The sequence below is a fragment of the Poecilia mexicana genome, unplaced genomic scaffold (genome assembly GCF_051168715.1).
Source record: "Poecilia mexicana isolate PSO_F unplaced genomic scaffold, ASM5116871v1 scaffold_12, whole genome shotgun sequence".
Lineage (NCBI taxonomy): Eukaryota > Metazoa > Chordata > Actinopteri > Cyprinodontiformes > Poeciliidae > Poecilia > Poecilia mexicana.
The window spans coordinates 820,169-845,027 of NW_028263381.1; the positions used below are offsets into that span (position 1 = coordinate 820,169).

Genomic DNA, 24,859 nt, shown 5'->3' on the forward strand with positions numbered 1-24,859 from the left:
CTTCCCAAGAACCAAGTGGGAAAAAATAAGCTAGAATACAATATTCAGGAGCTTTAAGATTGGATTTATTTTCTTTTTTGATTAGAGGGATAAACTGTTCTATAGATGTGAAGCAGCCACTGTAAAAAGTGTCCTTTATATTAATCCGAATCTAAGACAAGCTGATTGACCAGCAGGCAGAGATTTAAACATCAGTGATGTTTAAATCAGTGATGATTTAAACATAATCAGTGATGATGTTTAAATCATCACTGATTTAAAGTGATGATTTACTTTAAATCATCACTTTAGTAGAACATAAAACATGTTTTATGTTCTACTAAAAACATACTAAAAATTATGTTTTTAGTAGAACATAACTAAAAACATAATTTTAGTTATGTTCTGCTGAACATAACTAAAATTATGTTCAGTAGAAAGGAAGACATTACCTGAAGTTTTTAGAGCTTTTTGTGGCAGTTAATGGATGAGCCCCTCTGTAATCTGTAAACAATTCAGATAATAATTTAATAGGCTTTTAAAAATCTCCTTCACTAAGTGTCTTAATTTTGGCATTAAGTTCTTGGAAAAGCTTTAATGCAGAAATTGCTTAACAAAAGTGTTACTCCAGTTTTGACCAGTAAGTGCCAACAGGGACAAGGAGTCCCTGATGGAAGTCTGACACGCCTTTTAATTTACTGTGACTTTATCAAATTCTTATGCTACAACAATTTTTTTTTCTTTGTTTTATTGTGAGAATGAGTTATGAGTTTTCTTTTGTAAATGCAAATATTCAAACCAAGACCATGAAAGTAACACATTCATACTTGCCTATTAAAAGTATCCTTTCTAATTCTTATCATGCTATATGTAGTTGATAATTTATCTAATGAAACATTTGCAAGCTTAGGTCTTATTGTCTTATGGTCTAAAGAGACTAAACAACACTGTGATAGTAATAGACCTAAACCCCACAGATATTTATTATTCTGAACTTCCTGTGTCAGATTATGTATCCTGAGAAGTTAATCAATATTCAGGTCACTAATTCAGAGGCCTGACAGGAAGTGCTCCCCCACAGATACCATTACTGGTATTAACTCTGTCTGAGGATGGGATAGGGTCACAGGAGTGTCAGTGCTCAGTATGGTGATAAACTGACCTTTTAGATGCTCCTCATCTTGTTGAAGTCTTCTCCCCCTCCCAAACTCCACCTTGGATTTTTCTTTTATCCTATTTATAAGTGTGCAGTGCTAGTGGGGGGTGGGGCTTGGGCATTAATTGGCTTAATGAGGATCTGGTGGCTTTATACCACTCTTGCAGCTTATTTTTTTGAGAACAGTGAACACATGGATAACATTAGGAACCATTTCCTGAAACATTTAACCAACTGTTTCCCGTGGTAACTGTGGGAAATGTTCTAAAGTTGTATGTTGATGAGCATCAATAATTTATTTCCTATGAAGTTATTTGTTTGTTTTAGTTTCTGACCCATTAGCAGCTAGTAGACTGCTGAGATAAAACTGTATGCAATGATCAACCAGTGATTACAGTTTCCAGTCACAGAAAGTTCTGATGTTTGAATATTAAACGTTTTAAAAATAAGACCTGGAAAATTGTTCTCTAAAGATTGTGTACATTAAATATGTTAAGATCTTGAATATTTTTTTTAACTTCAATATATTTCAGATGCAATAATATATTAACTAAACTTTTATGCCATTCATTTCTCCATGTGTTTCCTATGTGTGCTTGGCTGTTCGCTCCCCAGCCTTGCAGTAGAGTCATTGGGGAGTGGTGCTGGGAGGGGTGGCTACAGCAGTTCGGCTGTCTGTGATTCGCTGACATGCACTCTAATTGGATCATGTAGGAACTTGCTTAGCTGGATGCTTTGTGCTTGGATTGGGAGCAGCCTGCAAAGACAGAGGAAGTGAGGCAGAGAGGGAGGAGGCCAGAGGCTGCTGTGCACTCCAGTTGGAGAGAAACGACAGCGAGAGGAGGAGTGAGAGAGGAGAGAAGGAGAAGGGGAGTATCCATCCTCCTCTGACCCACTGTGCTACTGCAGCCCCCCTCCCTCTCTAGGATTTGCTTTCTTTCCCTTTTCTCCTTACTCATCTGTTTCTTTGGCTGCACTAAGAGGAAGGACACCTGCCGCTCCCTGATGATTCAGCCTTTCAGCTGCTTGGAGCATTTTAGACAAGGCAGCATGTCCGTCCTGCCACTGCAGTGCCCGGCCAGCCTGTCCTTGACGATCCAGTTACTGCAGCCGGCCCATCACGTCGACACCGCCCCTTCTCCTTCCCCTGCCAAAGTGTTCAGGTGAGTCACAACTACTTTTCTACCGTCGCTCACGACTCAACCAGATACAGCATTAATATATGTGTATGTATTTCGCCTGCAGATAAATTGACTGCAGTACAACTCCCTGACTGTGTTTAAAGCATGTGTAAAAAGCTGTCTTTCCTTGGATGCAGGTCGTCCTGCCACCTCGTGGACCACTGTCAAGCTTTCAGTCTCTGAAGGGCATTTTGCTTTTTCGTCCTCTGACTCTACAGCCTCATGTTGGGAAGCCTTCTCGTAGACTGTCGTGGCAGACCACACTTGTGTGATGCCCTGTTTTAATGGTTGAAGCATTCAGAGACTCTTCCTCCAGCAGTTTAAAAGGATGACTGAGGGAATGGAGGACTACTCTGCAGGACCGGCTCCATCTCCTGAAACGGCCTCCCCCACTGGCCCGCCTCCTGATACTGGGCCAGTCCCAGAGGAGAAACCAGAGGAGACAGAGGCAGCTGGTGAGAGTGGGGATGAGGGTGTAAAGGGAATTACAGAGGAAGGCCGAGGTGATGGGGAGCGTGAAGGTGCTTTGGGAATTGTGCCTTTGCCTGCGACCTGCTGTGTGTGCATAGAGATGGAACAGATTAACCGTTGCCTCCACTCTGAAAAAATCTGCATTCTGCCCATCCTGGCTTGCCTTCTTAGTTTAGCTCTTTGCACTGCTGGACTCAAATGGGTCTTTGTGGATAAGATCTTTGAATATGAACCACCCAACCACTTAGATCCTAAACCCATTGGCCAGGATCCCATCATTATATCAGTTAACCCCACTCTTGGAATCACAGTCTCTATTCCTCATTCTGCTCCCTCTACCGTCTCCCTGACCACTACCATTGCCATTACATCTGGACACCCGGACATTTTTGGGAAAGAGAAATCTACAGTCGGGCCATTTGTGCCTCAATCTCCACAAGTGACATATCCTTCTGTGACCCTGAAGTACAATGCTGAACGTTCTACTGTTCCAAAGCAAAACTCCAACCCACAGACAACCCAGGACTTAGACAAACTCTTTCAAACTATATGTAAGTATCCCAGCATTCTCATCAACAGCTTCTCTCCTTCTCTTCTTGTTTTCTGTTTAAGAATAGGCTTTTAAAACTAAGGTTTAGGAATGTATTCATGGTGCTCGGTGACACAGCGTAACGTGAAAAAGTAATTTAATTTACAGCAGTCTAAGCACAGCACTCTTTTAAAAAGTTTTAATTTCTCGGAACACCTGATTTTCTTTTTAAATGGCAGGTTGATGATTGGAGGATTGCTGAACTTGGTCTGGACCTGGGGTCTGCGGCTCCTGGTCCAGACCAAGGAGGACTCTTTCAAACACAGCCCTGTTCTGTGGATGTGTGCTGTCAGCTGTTTAAAGAACTTCCTTTGAATGACAACATGCTGTGACATGCAGAGTGTAGCAATTGCCTACTTTGCCAACTGTTGCTATACAGGTATGCGTGTTGGAAGCAACAAATGAACTTGTTCCAATTTCTGTTGCCAGCTTTTATTCCACCAGTGATTCAGGTCAATTTCTGGAAGCAAATGTTATCAAAATACTATGCAATATTAGGATCACACTAGCTCAGTTTCTTTCTTTGGAAGCTTTTGAGTTCAGAGAAATGAGATGGAAGTATCCACAGAGCTGGTCAGGATTTCCAGAACTCAAAGGAAAGAATTGTGTGTTTCATTTCTGAACTCAATCAGCATAAGAGAAGCTGAAGCAGACTTTATGAAGGGAAGAGACATTTCTTCACATCCTTTCTTCTCCAAGTCAAAAAATTAGCTAAAGACTTTCTCTTATCACAAATTTGGCTTGGAAAGTCAGAGGTTTCTCGACCTCGACCTCAAAATCCAAGATGGCTGCATCATGTGTTAAATATTAAAAGCAGAAAAATACATAAAGAAACCCTGACCTAGCACCATATTGTACATGGTACTGTACAATATCTATCCAACATTCTTTTTTATGTTTGAATTAATAAAATAGATAAAGACACTGTTTTCAGTTTGTAATTCTAATAAATTCAGCAAACATCCAAAACACAAACCATCAGGAATGTAAAAACGGGCGTTTTTCAGTAAGGGTTGTGTCTCAGCTGTGCTGGTCTCTGGTGAAAACCTCTTACTTTCCAATTAAAATATCAACTTCAGCACACTTTCCAGTTGATTTACAGCTATGAACAGAACTCACAGAAGAACCATGAGAATAATCAGTGTGTGAAAGCACTTTAACTTTTTATTGATTTTCTACAATATTTCACATTAGTTTGAGAAATGTAGGAGAGCTTATTTGAAAGGAAATGTGATTAAAATTCCAATAAGTTTCTTGTTTTTTTATGCTCATCAGAGCTTAGTGTTAGCTGGGTTCCATTAGTTGAGCTGTCTTTATAATGCCCTTGTGTATTTTTCTAGATATTCATCAGAAAGATGAATGAGACAAAAATGATTTTTTTTCCAAAAATGGGACATAACTATCAACATTTCAAAAGCCAGAGATTGAACAGTAAAAACGCTGGCAGTGAATAAAGACCACGATATGGTGTGCTGCTCCACAGTATTCCTGATTGATCTGTCTTCTTCTTCATACACTGTAGTCACTTCAGTGGGGACATCCATTTAGTATAGTTTTGACTTATACATTTGTCTTTTCCATATTTCATCTCAAACTATCTCTAATCTTAATTTGATATATTTCCTGATCCACATTCAAGTTGTTCTTTGTTCTGATGCTGACATAAATATCTGAGCTCTTGAAAAAACTGCAGCAACAATAAGCTTTCATTTTTAAAGAAAGCAATATTTAGCAGTGATAGAAAGTAAACCTGCTAATAATGTAATGTGTATGACTATGCAATGTTTTGATAACTTTATCAAAACATTGCATAGTAAACTAATAATATGGTGACAGTGATCATTTTCTCTAAATACGATATGTTGTAATCAGTATGTTTAATGCTAGATAAGAAGTGAAATCTTGCTGGTTCCATTTGCCTTTTGCTCCAGCACTGCGTTGTCAACATGAGGTGTTTCCTGCACAAATGACTCCAAATCAAGCAGAGATGCTCTGCAGTGCTTCCAACGTTTTAAAATTTGCTCATGCAGATTAAATTTGTCATGCATACCTAGAAACTACAAACATCATCAATTTGAACAATTATCTTGTAATAAGAATTATGCCAACTATAATTTCATCTATAATTATATACAGAAATGTATATATATATATATGTGTGTGTGTGTGTGTGTGCTTGGTAGCTCCACTCTAAAACTAAAGGCACCACAAATCTTATTTTATCTGCACTGAAGATGTGGGAGCTGAAAAGGTCCTGCACAACTGTAAGCAATGTGCAACTCCCTGAAATGTGTGGATGAATAGTTCTAGTCTTATGAATAAGTAAAAATCAATAAATGATGCACGACACTAACTGAAACCCTGGGCTCTGATATGGAGACACTTCCTGTTTTCTGCCTGTGCTCCATTTCAAGGTCAGAGCCTTCTGGAAGCTAATTGATGCTGCCGCCAGAAAAACCAGCACAGTAATACTGTCTGTCTGCCTGTGGCTCGCCACCATGATGCTTCTGTTGTGATCACCTCACTTTCTGATTTATTGCCCTGTGAGTGTGTTAGATCATCTCCACTGATGATGGCAGAGGTATTTTCTTTATGACTCAATTAAGGTGAAAACGTATCGGTTTGACAGGAAGGGAACATGCCACAAATATTTTTTTTTTCGAAATTTGATCTGGGACTATTAAAAAAATGACATTGGGCTTGATTGACATAGCCTACAATTTTATAATATTAATTTAGACACTTAATTTAACCACGGAAGACCGATTGAAATTTCAATGATTCCCTGTCAAGGTTATACACTGGGAGAAAGGGATCAACTTTACAGCATTCTGGATAATGATGCTGAGATCCTCATCTAGAAACAGTCAGACTGTTTCAAGGCGTAATCAGCCCTCAAATTTTTTTTTTATTACCAAAACATGAACTTAATGAAAATTATCTTTAAAAATTATTTTCAAAATGAATCAAACAAATGAGTCTCATTGGACCACACATTCGTCTGTGTTGATACGGCTGTGTATTAATCTAAGAAATGTATTTCTTGATGTTCATGTTAAAAGAGAAGATATATTTTTAGAAATTAGATTTTAACCTTATCTAAGTGCTTCTTTTTCTATAGTATTTAGATACATTTCAGCTTAGATTGGAATTGGAGTGTTGCAGTATTATTGACAGTGATGTCAACATTTCTGCCATCAGACTTTAGACATTATCAGCACTGATGAAGAATGATCAAATGTTTCCTGTTTGAGACTTCCTGGCTTTGCATCATTCCTGTTTCCATTCATGATTCCCATGGTGAACACTTACAAATGTGCTTCCAATTCACTTGATGATGGCAGTAGCTGCCCCATGTGAAAGATACTGATCCAGCCTTTTGGATTTAACTAAACACTAAGCCAACAAAAGAATTGGTTTTGCTAAAATTGTTAACATTCTTGTATAATCTTAGCTGTCCTATTTTGCTTTGTGTATTAAAATTGTTAATTAAAAATTAGAGGCCTACCACCGTAATGACTACTTAATTCACAAAAGTTCTGTTCCTCTAATTATAAAACAACTCTTGTGTTTAGTTATGGCTCAAAGTTATGTGGCTTAACAAACAAGCAAACATTTCTGTAAAATTGAAAGACGTCCAGAAAGCCTGAAGATCTAAAGCTAACCACTTTAATGGCTTACCAAAGGTCTGGTTTCTGAAAAGCAACATAAAGAAATCAGAGATGACTCAAGAGTGGTTAAGCTAAAGGGATGTGAGGTTCTAAGCTACAAAAGTTGGCAAAAGCAGGAACCCATAGCAAAGCAACCGATGACGCCATGTTAGAAAAGAAACTGTCTGCAAGGCTGTCTAAGCAAAACGTCATCTGAAGACTGACCAATGGACTCAGACAACCTTATAATCTGGTTTGATTGTTTTTCATGTCTGTGTATACAATTTTATACAGACAATTTTTGTCTGTATTTTGCTATTATTGGAACTAGAGAGTTGTGCATGTGTGAGAGGAGTTTGATCCACATTAAAAACTAAAACCCTCTTCTACTCTAAATCAATTTGCCAATGAGTAAAACAACAGCTGCAAAGGATTGCAGTCAAGTATGGAGCAAGGTCAAAGACATCTTAACCATTTGTGATTGCTATGGGGAATGGGCAGCCTCCGGTTAAAAGCATGAGCTTGGAGCGTCGCCGAGGACAAATTGCAAATGAAATATTGCATGTTTCAAGGAGACTTGTCTCCAGTGATCTATTCTCTGGCTCACTGTTGTTTTCAGGATTTGTGGGCAGACAGACCCTGCAGTCAGTGCAGTAGTGACTGAAGCACAGTAGCAGCTGGTGCTGAAATGCTAATTATTATTATTACTTTTTTAATATTCAGTATTGGGGGTTTCAGTAGCAGTGGGGAACTTAGCTGCTTACCCACAGTGCACCCTGCCTCTAGCCTGCCATACCCATCACAGCTATGAGTAACTTTAATCTGATTACTGGATTGGAAATAGTAACACATTAGATTACTTGTTAATGAAAAAAGGGATGAGATTAGAATTGCCGGTTACTAAGTAACACTTTACCGACATCACTTTCCAATATACAGATTGGCACAAAACTTTAGATTAATATCCTTGCCCAGGTTCACAGCAGCATGTGGCAGGAGGAAGCTGGAATCAAACCCACAACTTTCAGATTGTGAGGCAACTACTTTTCCCTCTGTTTAATCTTTGTTGTGTTGAAACACTGATGGACTGGAAGGACAGACTGTCAAAAAATGTTTTTTTTCAGGACCAAGATAACATTCTTGAAAAATTAAGTTATGCCAAGCTGAGGATTCTGCTGAGTCTGTGGTGTAATAGAGTGCTTTAGTAACATACATGCAGAAAAAATTATTTACCTAGAGGTAATGTAAAGTTTAATATGCATATAAAATAAGCTTAGTAAGATGTAATTTAAGTAAAATCCTAAAGTTTCTACACAGTCTTTCAATAAAGGCAGGCAGTAAAAAAAATGTGTCCATGTTTTTAATTCTTTTTGTACATTATGTATTTATTTATTACTTGCAGTTAAAAAATTGATTGTAATTGATTTTATTTATTGTCCTTCAAGCAATAACCCTGGTTGTCATCCTGCAGCTACCACCAGCACCTCCTCTCCAACCAAGACTTCCAGCCACATCATGCGCTGCAGTGACAGGCAGAAGAACTACTGCGTTAATGGAGGCGAATGCTTCACACTTGAAATCATGCCTGGCAGTACAAAGTTTCTGTGCAGGTATGAGACAGACTTCTGGTTATGTCACCAAATGTGTTGGAACTGCTGGAGGAGAACTTCTAACCTCTGGTTATCATTATGTACTCTGGGTTAAAGGGCTTTCATTACCATGTTCCTTTTAATTTTGTTTGGTCTTGTAATTCATAATATCGTCTGTATGTCAATCACTCTAAAAACGGAGTGGAAGAAAGAAATGAATGTCTATGTGGACCATGAGTCGGATAAATCAATTGATTGATCAATCAATCAATAAATAAATGAAAGAAAGCACCGGTTAGACTAGAACACAGCCTAATGTTGCCAAAGATTGATGACAATAGGTAAGTAACACTGAAACGACTGTACACAACACAGTGTAAAGTTTTCATCTTGAATGTTAACTAATTACTTAAATAATAAATAACAGTGATTTATCCAATGAAAAGAAGGAAGTCTTGAGGATTGCTGTCTGAGAGCAGCAAGTTGGAGATCTTACAGACAGGCTCCTTTCTGGGGGGTTAAAAGTGGTCTGTGATGATCTACGGAGGCAGCTGACAAAATCAGGAAATTAGAAGGCAAAAATTCTGGTAGCAGTGTGTTTGATGCAGGCGTACTGATTTCTGTTTCTGCTGGTGGATCACCGTTGATAGGCCTGTTACTGGACTGGACATCACGTGACTACTGTGTGTCACGTGCAGCACTGTTTTGCACTGAGTCAATATTATCGGTGATCAGGAAAATGACTGTAATACAAAGGATCTGAAAAAGTATGCAATGTTTTACAATTAATTGTCAATACTATGACAATTAGATAACAACATCCAAGGGTATCTTATTTCACAGTTCTGGAAAAAGTAGTAGTAAAACAAAAAGTGTTAGTTGCCATGGCAACCATGTGTAGGTGGAGTAAAACCGACAGTGAGAGAAAGGAAGAATACAAGTGGTTTTGAGTTCTTCACCTGTTTTTCAGCATTTTTTCCTTTGCCGTGGTGCACTGCAGCTGCTGTAATTTCTGAAAGTTGAATAAATGCCAAAAACTGGACTGCCTTCTTTGGCGATCATTGCAAAATAACATTTGTCAAATAGGGTAAAAAAATATCATGAAGTATTTAACAAACTATATCTCCTACAGCAGCAATTAACAGTATGTAAAATTAAATTAACTGTCTAATATAAAAAAGAAATTTGCTTAGTCCTCTCTTGCATCTTGACACAACTGACAGAATTTTTTTACATGCAGTTTTCTTCTCTTTAATTTAAGTCATATTTTATAGAAATCTGATAAGGAGTAAAGGCGCTGTGATCATTTCTGTGGCAGACTCTTGCATTGGAACAGTGGTTTTGTGGACATGATGTCGCCTACAGGTACGTGCCACTAGCTGAGGCGACTTGTTGGCGCTCTCCAATGCAGTAATCTACATCGATGGTGCTCAGCTCACCAGGCCAGCAGGACTTATTGCTGTGGTCAATGACAAATCAATGAGAAGTGCAGGCTGCCTGGCACACGTTGGTGCTCTGGAATCTCTGTGGAATGAGTATGGTTGAAGTAATTTCCACTCAGGTTTTTGTCAGACAATACTTTTCTCTGAAGAATTGTGTCACCAGTATACTTTGTGTCTGATGTGCTTTGTTTGTGTAGCATAACAACAGTCAGGATAAAAGTTACAATTTGTTGCATATAAATTGGTCTGTGTTTTACTCACTGATATACCGTCACTCTTTCATCTGACTCAGACACTCAGGAAAAGGAAATTCCTGCTTCAGCTAAATATTATGGGTAAACATACAGGGGCTGTTTAGAGACCATGATTATTTCATAAAATAATCCATGGACATCAGCAAACAACAAAGTTAAAGTGCTGTGTTGTGTTCATCCTGATGTTTCACTCTTATGAAGGTGTTTAAGATGGAGGGACTGTTTATGATGGATGAGGAGAAATTTACCCTAAAAAAATCCCATCTTGCCTTTAATCACAGTTATGATTTAATGAGAGTGGAATTACATTTTCACAAAAGACCAGGTTGGTTTGGATAACTTCTTAATACATCATTTGAAAATAAACATTTGAAATCTGCATTTTTGCATTTATTCACATTATTTTTGTCTGTTATTAAAATGTGTTTGATGATCTGAAGTGTGGCGAAACAGAAAAGCAAAAACAGACGATGTCTATTAGAGACCAAACACACTACCTGCTTTGATGAATTTGCGATTCCTTTCTCAGATCATAGATCTGCATAAACACGTAACCACAGGCCTCCCTTAGAGATTACTTTAAAAGTGTGTTTGATTCAGCTGGGATTGCTGAATCAAAGGGGCGTGGCCTATTCTCAGCAAAATTCCCCTGAGCTGATGCAGTTGAACTCTGTCACTCTCCTCCTGCAGGCAGTCTACATGAATCGAATGCTTTAAGAAGCAAAGCTGTTGTTCAGCCATTTTATCTTCAAGAGGTTCTACTGAATAAAGTACTTGTGAGATTTAAAGGACACTGGATGATCAGCTGTTGGTTCTGCTCTGTTTGCAGTGGCAGATTGTAGCATTACAGCTAATAGTTTTGATTTGGGTCACTTTTAAACACACTTTCACTTGTGTTTAAAAGTGAAAGTGAGCATTTCCACTCCACAATGTGAAGGGACCTCAAAAGGAACGGGACTGAACAGCTTCCACAGATCAGTGAGGCTAATCTGCTGGGGAGCTTCAGACTGGACTCTGGAGCAGTGGAAGGTCAGGTGGTCTGATGAGTCCAGAAGACCAGGTTAGTCCATCTGTGAATTTCCTCTTTGCTGGTGGCATGATACATTCCAAGACGGCAATGCCAGGATTCATCAGGCTCAAGCTGTCTAAAAGTGCTTCAGTGATCATGAGTCATCATGGATTGGCGACCACAGAGTCCAGAGTTCAAACTATGCACAGCGCTGGGACTCTCCCATCATCTCTGCAAGACCATGGCACAAATCAATGCAACACCGGTGGGAAATAAAGATTTACATTGCAAAGCTTATTGAAATGATGCCTGAGGTAATGTATTCTGTATTGGTCCAGGTAAATATTACAGTGTGAGACACTTTTTTTTGCACTGGTAGTGGTTTCTCAGTTTCACTTGCTTCTAATTCATTTTCATCCATCCCAAAATGAGCTTTTTCAGACAAAGAATGGTGACCAGCTGAAAAGGTCCGGCTATAATCTAAGCATTTAGTGTTATTGTTTGTTGTGAGCAGAGGATTGTTCTACAGACTGAAAGCTTTGAAGTTATCCTGAGCTTTCTGTTATTCACCCTGACTGAGTACCGACTCATTTACCTGTTTTAATCAACCAGAACTGGCTGCTACTTCATTTACTGACTTCAGCCTTCACAACATCATGCTCATCAGATGCTTGTTTGGTATTTGGTTATATATGTCTTCAGAAAAACTTACCTTAATAATCTTTACAATCTTTATTGGATATGTATAAAATCTATTTTATTTTAAACTTAATTGAATAAAGTAATTATTTGGGTTTATTGTGTTCTCAGAAATGTGAGGTCATTTTTTGAGTATAAAAAAACAACTTGTCTGATGAATTTCAAGAGCATGATAGTAAAGTAATATATATGAAGAGGATCTATTATTGCCACCAAAATAAAACTGCCAGGTCTCAGTGAAAGTAGTGCTCTGTAACTTGAGTTCTTAAATTATTCTACTTTTGTTTGGCCATACGACGTTTCTCCTGGATCTCTGTGTTTTTATTGGTGCTCACTGTGCTGCCAATCAGTGTGTGTTTGTGTGTAACACATAGCCGTTGTGTTTCTCCTCTCCCTTCTATCCATCACCCAGGTGCTTGACCGGATTCACTGGGCACCGATGTGAACAGGCTGTGCTTAAGAAAGTCTCAGACCCAAAACGTATGTGAACACAGCTGTCTTCAGTCCCACATGTCATTACTGGTGTCTCACCCCTGTCATGTTTTCTTCAAGACATGATGGAGAAATCCACATTTCCCTGGTAACCTCTAACTAAAATCATGTGATGCAATGATCTTTTAAAAAATAAAATCTGACACAGCCAAACCGGGAAGCATCTTAAGAGTTCTGCCCACTCTCCTCTGCAGAGCACTGTACTGAATTTTGCATGTACTTCACATCTCATCACATGTCATCTGTGTTGTAACCCATCATGTTGAAGGGCTGAGTTGTTTTCCAAGAGGCAGAGATACGTGTATGACTTAATGTTGTCTCCATTCACACTAACATTCTTCCCCTGTGACTCCCAGTCTATAGGATTATATTAGTGACAGTCTGGACTCAGTGGCCACATAAGTACATGCAAATTTCAGTCTGTTGCAAAGAGACAAGTTAAACTGACTTGCTGGTGATGCAAACCCCAACAGTGTGTCATGTAATCTCTGCATGACTGCAGACAAACTAAAACACACAGGAACGTCTGAGAAAAATCACATAACTCAGATTCTCAGATGTAAAAAAGTGACAGCTAGACTTTTTGGTCTTGTTGGACCCGTCCTCCTAACACCAGTGATGACTGTTGTGGGTTTTACACAGATCTTTCGTAACTAACAGCCTCTCGTTCTTGTTTGTTTCTTGTCTTCCATGCGTAGGTGTCCAAGTGAATTTACTGGTGATCGCTGCCAAAACTATGTGATGGCCAGCTTTTACAGTATGTGTCCTGTTCTTCTATCCTTTCATCCATATTAAAGCATGCATCACAAACAATTACTCACATTTGTCCTTCATATCATTAATGTTGTCACATGTTTTTGCATGCTAGCAAATTTCTCTAAAACTTGCCATGATTTGGAATTGGTTCTTAGCTTTTAACTTGAAGGGATGCTTTTACTGTTATCTAGAGGAGTTGCAATAAAATAGAATGGAATTTGCATTGTTGTTTTTTGAAAGTTGGAGAAACAAAACAGTGAAAAGATGAGCATCAGAAACCACATCAGGCTTCATGCACATTGGCACATGCACGAAGTACATGCAGCCTGTGCATGACCTGTCATCTACATGCACTCCCACTGGATTTCTGACCATTGCCACCCATCACTAACCTTAACATTTGCACACAATATTTTCATTCACTGATGCCTTTCCCAACCCTTGGTTGATAAATTGGTTTGGTTAAGTAGGGTTTTGTAAAGTACTTCAGAGTGGCCAGTGTCTTACTTGCAGTAGACAGGTGATTAAGAGACTAATGAGGCCAGTCAAGACAGCGTCAGATGCCAACATTTGAAAAAAACAAACAGATTTTATCATCTGAACTCAAACCCCATATAATATTTTATAGTGCAACATAGTGGAGATTTACATTGGTTAATTTCAGTCTCCTTTGTTAAGTTAGACACTACAGGGTTTTTGGTAAAGTACTGCACAGGTAGGTAGTCCTCATCCTAAACACCATCAGTACAGTAAACTAGCTGCACAGATGAAGCCTGTAGGATGTTCATAAATCAGAATTCATTCAAACTGCTGTGAGGTCAGAAGGTTTGAGGTGTATGAGTATCTTCTTAGCCTAATCTGAAACCTTTTGTTGATTACAACTTTTCCTCACCATATAATAATGCTGTTGTTCTTAAAGCAAAAAATTGCTTTTCATCAGATGGGATTTGATTAGTTTTCTCCATGTGTTTATTTTGCTCCATCACAGAGGTTCACTTTGCTCATGCCAACATGACCCTATAGTAGGTCAGATTCCAGGCTTTAGTTAGGATGCAATTATAGAGAACAGAGGAATCTTAGCTCTGCTTTGGGTTGCTCCATTATGAAAGAACATATAGTTAGTATTATTTTGGCCAGTGTTGAAATTGTAATGATTTAAAATGATTATTCTTTAGGTTGGTTAACCTCTGCCCCCACAATGCAATTATTGCAGTTAAAGAACAGAGAATTGCTTTGAAGCTTGATATTTTCCCTGATACCTCCTTGATAACTCATGCCTTAAAATATTTATTCAAATTCAGAATAATATATGAAAATCAACAAATGACATTAGAAACTTTTCTAGTATCCAACAATAAATTGAAATTAATCTTATTAAAAAATCTTCCTCAAAAAACAGCATATGCCAAAAACTACAATGTTATTAAAGCATTGTTTATGATGGTTGCAATGTTCTTGCATTTCTTTTGAGCCCAAGTTGAAATTGAATGATAAATTTATCATCTGCACGTTTCCTTCTCATATTAATGTGTATAAGTGTGTGTTGCCATAATGTCAGCTCTACATATTCTACATCTTCTAATGCTGCATCTTCTGTGGAGATTGGAGGAATTGTTTGTCCCTCCAGTTTCATTTCAGTGTTTGTGTTTTCTAACACACCTGCTTCCATTTAGTGCATCCGTTCATATTTATTTTATCTGTCTGCTCTGCTCTTCTAATACTGTATAAAGATGAGCAAAAAGCAGAGCAAACCAATACAAATGGATAGTTTGGTGTCTTTATCAATGGTGAGATTTGATCATCTAACTTTCTCAGTGTTGTGCATAATGCAGTGTTGCATGCACAATGCTCTCTTGGTTTGCTTTTAGTGATGTTTGTGATTGAGTGTTACTTTGATATCATAAAGAATTTTCTGTTCTCTTTCAGAAGCCGAGGAACTGTATCAAAAGCGCATTTTAACAATAACAGGGATCTGCATAGCACTCCTAGTTGTTGGAATCATGTGCGTGGTTGCCTACTGCAAAACAAAGTAATTTCTACCACTTTTTTCTCTTTTAGCATAAATGTTTTTAATTTTCACACCCAAATCCCCAAATCTCTCCTATGGGGCAAATCTCAGTTTCTCATCCCAGACTGCAGATTGATCAATTAAATTAAACCTGAATATTACATGCTGGGAGTTTCACTGGTGCTGATCTTAAACTTGAAGCTTTGATGCTTTCTGATGGTGTTTTAGTTGATTCTCAGGAAATGACCTGAAGCGAAGAGATCTGTTTCGGAAGGTTGAGGTGTTATTTTGATCCTGTCTTTTGCTGATCAAAAGAATACAAGAATAAATAAAATTGAATCTTTCGTAAAATTCAGATGAGTTTGGATGTATTCTGAAAGTAATGGTTTTTGTGTATCTTTGTGCATGGTCAATTGAATGCTGAAAACACTCATTTGTACCCTAAATGGTAGTTATACTTTGGGGTGAAGCTAATGCAACATGAAGTAGAGCCTTTCTGATCTGTATTTTGAGTGGGTGTGATGGTGTGAGTGCCCCTTCTTGCTGCAGCTTTCACTGCATGATTCACTGCAACATTCACTGCAACATTCACTGCAGCATTCACTGCAGCATTCACTGCATCATTCACTGCAGCGTTCACTGCATCATTCACTGCATCGTTCACTGCATCATTCACTGCAGCGTTCACTGCATCATTCACTGCATCGTTCACTGCATCATTCACTGCATCGTTCACTGCATCATTCACGGCAACATTCACTGCAGCATTCACTGCATCGTTCACTGCATCGTTCACTGCATCGTTCACTGCAGCATTCACTGCAGCATTCACTGCATCGTTCACTGCATCGTTCACTGCATCATTCACGGCAACATTCACTGCAGCATTCACTGCATCGTTCACTGCATCGTTCACTGCATCGTTCACTGCAGCATTCACTGCAGCATTCACTGCATCGTTCACTGCATCGTTCACTGCATCGTTCACTGCATCGTTCACTGCATCGTTCACTGCAGCATTCACTGCATCGTTCACTGCATCGTTCACTGCATCGTTCACTGCAACATTCACTGCAACATTCACTGCAACCCAACATTCACTGCAACCCAACATTCACTGCAACTGCAGTTCTCTATGTAAAAAGTAAATGTCAGTACAGATATAAGCCTTTATTTAACCACTGATATTTTCTAATTGGTGGCGAAGGAAGTGCAAGTCGTATAAAAGTCCTAACTAAAACATTTGACTTTATAAGTGTTACAATTTAGATGTTTTTAATGTATGTAATATTTTGTAATAATGATTACTTCTGTGTTTACAGTCAGTTGTGCAAATGCTTGTAAAGAAGAAGCATTTGCACGTCAGATTCTACCTTCCCTGTCCGTCTTCACACTGTAAACTCTTGATCAGCAAGATGCATTTAGTTCAGTGTCCATGTCAGAGGTGATATTCAGAAATAATGTGCTTAAAGTTGAAAGCGTCCCATGTGTCTTCACCAAGTACAGTCAGGGGTGTAAGCTGTAATCTGTCAAAATGTTCCAGAATTTTCCGTTGATTTAAAGAAAATACACCAGTCAAATACGGAAAATATTTGTTATGCAACTGCAGAGATTGAAACACTGCTGAGTTGATTCTGTAACAAAATAGACATGATAAGGAAAACTTATGAGCAGGTGTCACTTTTGACTCCCTGTGAATATTTGTAACACCTTCTGGAAATATTATGACTCTCCTTTGTTTCTCGTCAACCAGCAAGCAAAGGAAGAAACTACGTGAACGCCTGAGGCAGAGCCAGAAGAAGAAGAGAAAGAACAATTCAAATCCCGCTGCTGGCACCTGTATGGAAAGCTCTGCTGCAGGACGTCCCTGTGCTGCTGTGCCTCTGCAGGATTTGAAGATTTTCAATGTAAGCTGTCGGTTTTAAATTAATAGTATGAGAACTTATATCTGTAGAATAAATTCTCATCCTGGTTCTGCCTACTTCCAGCCATGTAATGGTTCCATGAGGCAGCTTGTAACTGAGGAGACAGAAACAACTTTTCCCACAAGCAAATATCCGACTGCTAATCAGCCCACCACACTCACCAACATCTCCAGCCAAAGGTAAAAACAGACATTTCATTAGACGCTCTCTTTGGTTTGAATTTGTTTATGGGAATTTTTGTGTTACTAATTAGATTGAAAATGTTAGCGTAAGTGAAAGAATGGTTTACCTCCATGAAATACCGACAGTGAACCTTTTCAAACCCAACTGTTTTGTGTTACCATAGCATGTTTTTGAACTTACCTACAATAGTATCAGAACAACAAAAAGCAATATACCCACAAAAACGTTTTCAATCATGTCTAGCAGAGACAATATATCCATCAATCCAAAAGAACACATCATAGAGTGTCCTGTGCAAATTTCTGGCCCCTCCCAGTGCGATGTACCAGGAGAGGATTCAATGCAGGATTACACACTGTGTGCTTAACATAAAGACAAAAAGCACAATTGAGCTGTGTGTCTTCCCTGGAAAAGGAGCTAGTAGCTAACATCAAGGCAACATGACCAGCAGAGTCAAGAAGACAGAACACAAGAATCTTGGCAAAAACCCAGGGTTCAAACATTCAATCAAAAAAATGTTGCAAAGTCATGGTTGCAGTATAGCTGCTGTTGAGCCAGCTTAATCAGGCTCTTTGATTCAATTCAACTCAGTTTATTTGTGAGCGCCAATTCACAACAAATGTCGTCTCAAGGCACTTTACAAAGAAATCATTTCAGTTCAATCATACATACATTTCAATAGATCCTAGTTATCTGCCAGATTCTAGAGAAACATCTCGCTGCACAAAACAGTGAAGTCCTGGAAAAAGCTGAGATTCAGCACAGAGTGGAGGAACCCTCAGTCCTCCTGCAGAGCAATGAAGCCAGAGGTGCCAACATGTAGGGACCATCAGAGGGTTCCTCTTTGTTCTGTCTGCCTCCGGGCTCTTCAGATGGTGACGAAGCTCACATAGTGTACACATTATTCCCCACCACTGTTTTAATTTAGCTGCCAAACCAGCTAAACTACTGTAAAAGACCTGTTGTAATTCATATGTTATAATTTTCTTTACCAAAATGAAGTTCGAGGCTTCAACACTCTCCATATTTCACATATCCATTATTCATGCAGGTATTTTAAGGGTTGCAACACAAACAGCTCAACAGCGCCCCCTAGCAACTTAATAATAATGATAATGGTAATAAAACAGCATAGAGATTGTGATTTAAAATGATAACACTTCCTTACATAACTGTACATGTATTCTGGTTCCTGAGTGTAAAGAGGAGAAGTCTTTTCTCAAGTCCTGAACAAATCCGGGTTGGGAACACTCCGACCTTTGACCTGACACTGAGAACATGGACTCAGGTGTACTTTTACTGATTACACAGAGATTTGTGTCCTGGCATGAAAACTAAATCCAAGTGTGGTTTTTGCAGAGGTGCAGTCTTGATGAGCTCCATGCATTCACCAGTCTCATTTTGGGCTGTTTTCTGATCTGACAGTCTGTTCCTGTTTTCCGATTCCCCTTGTGGCTTCTCCTGTGCACTGAGAATAAATACCAAAATAGAAAGAAACATACATATTTTAGGTGATTTAGTAGATCAGACTCTGTCTAAACACCTTCTATATGACATGAGTTAAACAGACAGTGGGCAGAAAACGTAGCAGTATATGGTCCCCATGTAAATAACTCCCTCCCTGTCTCTGCAGCTGGAGTGAGGACTGGAGCAACAATGTTCTGTCTGATACTGAGTCTTACTCTGTGATGTCATTGGCGGAGAATAGCCAACGTGCCACACAGGGCGTCCGGGGCCGTCTGAATGCCACAAGTGGCACCACTGACTTAAGTTCTAATTCAACAAAGTGCCGAGACACCAAACTCCAACAGGAGTTGCCTTAAACTTCCAGGTAACTGATAAATGAATCTTAAATTTGACAAATAAACAGAACTATGAAGAACACTTTAGGGGAAAATCGTCTACAACTATCAGTTTTAAATCAAAAGGAAGCACTTAATCTGCAAATAATGGGAAATGAGGTTCATATCGCCATGTAAAACATTTATCAAAGGTACATTTAGATATGTTTCATTTAATCATTTTCATCTCTTACTTTAATGATGGAATTTGGAAATCCCTGCTCATTGTATAGTTTCCAGTAGAGAAGCTATTTCATGAACATGTGTGGACTGCTTCTTTTATTATCTCCCCATCAGTTAGTAAGTATGGAATTAGTTTTTCAATCAATTAAATTTGAGCATAATTAATGCAATTATTTAACATGTAAATTGTCCTGAAGTGAAACGTGTCCATATTTCATTTTAATGGAAAAGATGGACAGGAGAAATATGCCCTGTGATTGGTCAAACCTCAGAGGTTGACATGCACTCATTATGGTGTGAATGTCTTCACTTTGAGCTCTTAACGTTGAATTTACACATGAAACAACTTCCATTATTTGATGCAGAATTTGATGTTTCCTATTAAACTACCCGTCAACTGCTGGTTCTTACACCAATATAGGACGTCTTTTAAAGTTGGGCATAGGATGTATTTATTTTTCTTTAATTTTTTATTTTATAACAATGGTTGGCTGAGGCCAAAAAATGCAGCCTGAGAAAAATAAGACATAATGTAGCTTTTAATGGTATACACAAATCCTTCCGAGTTAAAGCAAAGCTTTTATTTTTTCCCCAGAGTGCAGCACTGATTTATTTACCCAAACTTATAACACAACGAAATGGCTGTGGCCTATTTTGAGAAACTACATTTATTGAAATAATAACAAAAAATGTTTGGGAAGGAAGCAAACAAAAACTGGCTTTTTTCAAGTATAATAGTGTTGAGCTATCTTCCAAACTCAGCTAAATATGAGACCTAGAAAATTAAACATGAACTAAAATAAACCTGATCTCCTCCAATGAACGTGTGCTTCCATAAAACAATTTCAACTACAGGTTGAAGTCTTTTTGAGCGATTTTGCTAATTCAAAATAAATAAATGAATGTCTGCGCTCACTGAACGCCTGGAAACCTGAACTGTCCCCAGGTTCTAACCATCGAGCTGATGAGTTGAGACTTAATATGGAAGAAATTGGCAGTAGTCCTCTGTCTTCATTTTGTAATGCATCCGTGTCTCTGGTAGCAAATAAGACCCACAGCATGATGCTGTCCCCTCCACTTGGACATTGCTTTTCTCATTGTGAATAAATAGTTCAATCTTTGTCTCATCTGACCGTCAAATGTTTCTCCAATCTAATCCAGGTAATAAAGTCTTTGACATGTCAAAGACATTAAAATTTATTTGACATGTTAATGCCAAATACCTTCAGTCATGTTCTCTCTGTCCATGATGATTGCTTGGGTGTCTGGGTTGCTCGCCAGTTTTCTTCTGTCTAAGGACAACACTTGGGGTAAACTTCTTGAAATTTAAATAGAGGTGATTGTCACGCTAGGACACTGATTATAAACACTGGTTCAGACGCATTCTTAAAGGACAAAGATAAATCTGATGTTCAGGTCCATTGTGTGTGAAAGTAAACCGTTTTTATGTCCTGTTTCTAGAGTGGACAGCTGTCATTAGGCCTAATCTAGGTCCAAGTCAGCATAATAAAAATGTATAAAAATATACATCTGACCTAAGATATTATCTCTGCCCATAACAATGGACCTGTGATACAATCTAAAAATCAGTCTTTCCTTCATGACAGTTAAAAATATGGTGAAAAATCCTGTGCTGTTGCTAATAAGATGGAGCTGCACAGTCAGTACATTTTCTCTTTGTCTTTGGTTTCTGGTTGTAGATTGTAGAAACTCTTTAGCTAAGCTAAATTTAATTGTATTATATTTTTTAAACAGTGAAGTAAAAAAAAATGGAGAACACTTATGACAAATAATATACCAATTGATATCAAACCTTAGAAATGCTTAAAAGAAAAAAAAAATAAGACAGAACAAAATTATGTCCTGAAACATTAAAACCAAACTTATTTGGTTTCATTAACTTTGTCATGTTGTTTGGATTTGCTTCAAATTGTATGGATGGCTGACAGAAATAGTCATTATGTATCACCATACCAGTGTTTAATCACTTCTCACTGGAATGATCTGTTTCCAGTTAGGGTGCACTGATTGCAGTTTTCTGGCCGATTGCCGATTACCAACCTTTTAAAAAGCCTGAGCTGCTGATTCCAATTTTGGCCAATATCTTTGTTTTTGTCTGAAATGTTGCTAAATACAGCAAGAAAGTCGCTGAGTGGGTAACATTGGGGTGACTATTGTTAAAAGCAAACATGTAGACATGACCTGGTGGACCGGTCTATCAGTCAAATATCTCTCACTGGAGAGCAGCAGAGGACAGTGACTGACTTGTAAACCTTTGCTGAGGTACATGTGGATAAGATTGACTTCACATGTTAAGTATCGGATGATCAGAGAACACACAGAACTCCCAAAATAATGGACATCTGCTGGCTGATAAATCGGTGCACCTCTAGTTTCCAGAATAGCAGTAGGACGCCTTCATTATTGTATCTGGCTGTTTTGACTTGCACTGTGTTCTTTTATTGGTGATGTATGTGCTATGAAGCCATAATTTTCCACTTATGACTTAAATGATTTGGTATTTGATCTTTTTTTTTTTAATTTAAACACAGAAGAAAAATGTAAAAACTTGAAAGTAATAGTTCTGTATGTGGATATAAGAAGAGTCTGTCTGCTGACAGTGTTGTTGCTGATTACTCAAACTCATCTTAAGTGTTTGAAGTCAAACAGAGGGCTGACTGATGAAGTGAGTTTCTGCAGATGTGTGGCACAATAGTTTCTGTTGGAGAGCTTGTGAAATCATAACAGGAAATATTACCTTAGGAAATGCTGCACTGCTATGGTAGACATTAGAAGACTTTACCAGCCAATGTCTGAGATATTTGACAGAAATTAGTTAAAAATATAATAATGGAAAAAATTATCCTAATGATATCAGGAATAAAGAGGTCTCTCTGTGAAGTTAGCTGGAAACAGCGCCCCTAGTGAACTTTCGGTTTAAGGCATGTGGGCCTTTATGACTGATGTGATTTTCCAGCTAATTTTCATTGTTGCATCTGGTGAAATAAAAAAATCTCATCTTGAACTTGCTCATTTACTTTATCTTACTTTGAGTTTGTAATAAAGACTTCATGGGTTGAATCTTAGATATTTGTATGTTATTTTCATTTTTCAGGTCAGTCCTGCAGTATGATTTTTTGAACTAAGTTGTTTCTAATATCTCTGTTCTGACTGTGTTTGTGCAGATTTGCCTCTCCCATGAGAAGCCTGTCCCAGCTGTCTCCGGACTCAAAGACAGCTCTGAGCACTCCTGTCTCTCCTCCATCAGAGATGTCTGCTCCACTGTCCAGCCTGGCCCTTTCTGTCCCCTCAGTGGCTCTAAGTCCCTCTGTTGAGGAGGAGTGCCCGCTGCTGCTGTCAAAGAAGAGCCAGCAGCAGCTGTCCGCAAGACTGGCCGATCAGAAGAGAAGCTTCTCCCACTATAATCACGGCCTGGTAGCACACAGCTTACCTCCCAGCCCAGCCCTCGTTGCAAAGAATGTTACCTATGGAGTCACGGGGGACTGTGGGACAGACGCTGCCAGCTACAGCTTTTTAGAATTACCAGAGAAACTAATGAATCAGAACTGCAGCACCAAAAGTGCTGTATGCCATGTACTGCATTTCATGGAGTCCAGTGACAGCATGCTATTCAGTGAAACAGACGAGCCTCATGGAGGAGACGCGCCCTTCCGTACTGCAGACAGTAGCACAGCCCTTTGGGACGTGGACAGCAGCAGGACTAACCCAGCATCACCAAGCCCTGTCCTGCTGGTTAAACCTTACAATCCCATTGCTGTGTAACATTAACAGAAATACCTTCTACAGAGACACATTCACTTAAAATGTAACTTTCAACAAGCTAACTGCTGTATAAAGACTTTTGGAAAAAAAAGAAGGAAAAAGAAACTTATTTTAGTGACGTAGCAAATAAAGAGTTTTATAAAAGAAGACACAGCTGTATAAAGATGTTCATGAGCTGCAGGTTAAGTGCCATATGCTCGTATGTAGCAAAGGTTCCCAGTAGATTTCAGAGCAGAAAAATATCAACGGTGCCTTTCTGTTTAGTGTGGCTGAGCTGGAGTAGCGTTGCACACTGAGCTATGGATCACCGTCCCAACATTTGGTTGGGTCAAGACGCATGCTTTGATAAAATAGTGAGCATGTTGTGGTTTAATTTCCAGGGTTTACCTTTGACAGGTCACTCCTTTCATACCCTCGTCTGATTGGTTCACTGAACGGCTTAAGGGAATGTGTCACTGAACTACCACACCTGGACTCATACTCAGTAAACATTTTAAAATGGCTTGTTATCTGAATTTGATGAGAGACAGAGAAAATATTAGCAAAAATCAGATTTTTGTTGGTCAATATCTGTCCCAGTAACCTGTCACTGAATTAATATAACTGTGAGATAAATGTGCAATCACTAAAACCTGCTTTGTAGGTGTTGCTAATGCTGTCACATCTATACCTAACATAACTATGTAGATTTCTTTCAGTTATATATTGGCTTCTATTCTGTATTAAAGTTCTAATGTTGTTACTGGAAGCACTGCTGTAGCTCTGGAAAGTCGATACACATTCCCACTTCAGGCTGGGGATTTTCCAGAAAGGCTGCATAAGAAGGCCAGTGTCTGCAAGCTAAAGTCTTACCTGTTTGCCAAGCGTATTTAAAAAGCTGTTCTGTGAGATGTAATATGAGTAAATAATGAATATCTAGAGCAAAGACATGAAGAGAAAGATGGAAATGCTTTCTCTCCATTTTTTTTTTTGCTGACTTCCAGCAAATCACTGGAGACAAAATGGCTGCTAAAATGGAAACAGCAGTGATCAAATACACTGATTTTATGTTCATTCAAGCAAAACATCTTCTGACAAAGATATAGTTTTAAAAAGTAACGTTTCATTCATTTCTATAAGAAACAGTTTACTTTGTTTCACAACCTGTAGAAAAACCCAGCCAGGGTTGTTTCCCTGAAGAACAATGATGAAAATACAGAATAAATGGAGCATTGTTCCTTTAATGAAGGCTTTCATGTTGTACAGACTGGCCATAAATGATGCTTTAACTGCACATGGTGGTTAACTGCTTTCACTCTTACATGGACTTGTAAGTGTGTTTGTGTGTTTGGACTTTTAAATTCAACAACTCACAAACTTCAAAAGACTTGTTTACACTTCTGTTCTCAAATGCTTTGGTTTGTGACTTATGTGTGTGGTGTCATTGTAAATGTAATTGAAAAGAAATGAATAAACAAAAACCTGAAATGGTTTAACCATCCAATCTATTATTTGAACACAGAGTCATCTGCTGAACACTCACTCACCATGGAACGAACAGAAAGAAACTTTATTTTTGGAGGTTGTAAACAATTATAATCTACTAAAGTTACACGATAATTAAAATATGTAATACTTCTAGCACAAAAATAGACCAAAAAAAGGCCCAAACAGTTGATTGCCAATTTTC

General features: G+C 38.5%; 1 protein-coding gene across 2 annotated transcripts; it reads left to right on the top strand.

Annotated features, from left to right (window-relative positions):
- Positions 1–73: 73 nt before the first annotated feature.
- On the top strand, positions 74–24,677 carry nrg1 (neuregulin 1). Of its 2 annotated transcripts, none has more exons than XM_014970181.2 (8): positions 74–2,298; positions 2,454–3,338; positions 8,498–8,636; positions 12,432–12,499; positions 15,194–15,296; positions 17,029–17,182; positions 17,264–17,379; positions 22,593–24,677. In XM_014970181.2, the coding sequence occupies exons 2-8, from the start codon at positions 2,645–2,647 to the stop codon at positions 23,188–23,190; spliced, it is 1,872 nt and encodes a 623-aa protein (XP_014825667.1). In that variant the 5' UTR covers positions 74–2,298; positions 2,454–2,644; the 3' UTR covers positions 23,191–24,677. The 2 variants fall into 2 exon arrangements, with proteins under 2 accessions (XP_014825667.1, XP_014825670.1); XM_014970184.2 differs by lacking the exon at positions 12,432–12,499 and adding an exon at positions 13,210–13,268.
- The last annotated feature ends 182 nt before the right edge of the window (positions 24,678–24,859 follow it).

What these genes read in the sequence shown, in the direction of transcription:
- nrg1 (XM_014970181.2), top strand. Translation starts at nt 2,645, where the DNA reads ATGACTGAGGGAATGGAGGACTACTCTGCAGGACCGGCTCCATCTCCT. An exon ending in GAAAGTCTCAGACCCAAAAC is followed by an intron (nt 12,500 to 15,193) that starts GTATGTGAACAC and finishes GTTCTCTTTCAG; the next exon opens with AAGCCGAGGAACTGTATCAA. An exon ending in GTTGCCTACTGCAAAACAAA is followed by an intron (nt 15,297 to 17,028) that starts GTAATTTCTACC and finishes CTCGTCAACCAG; the next exon opens with CAAGCAAAGGAAGAAACTAC.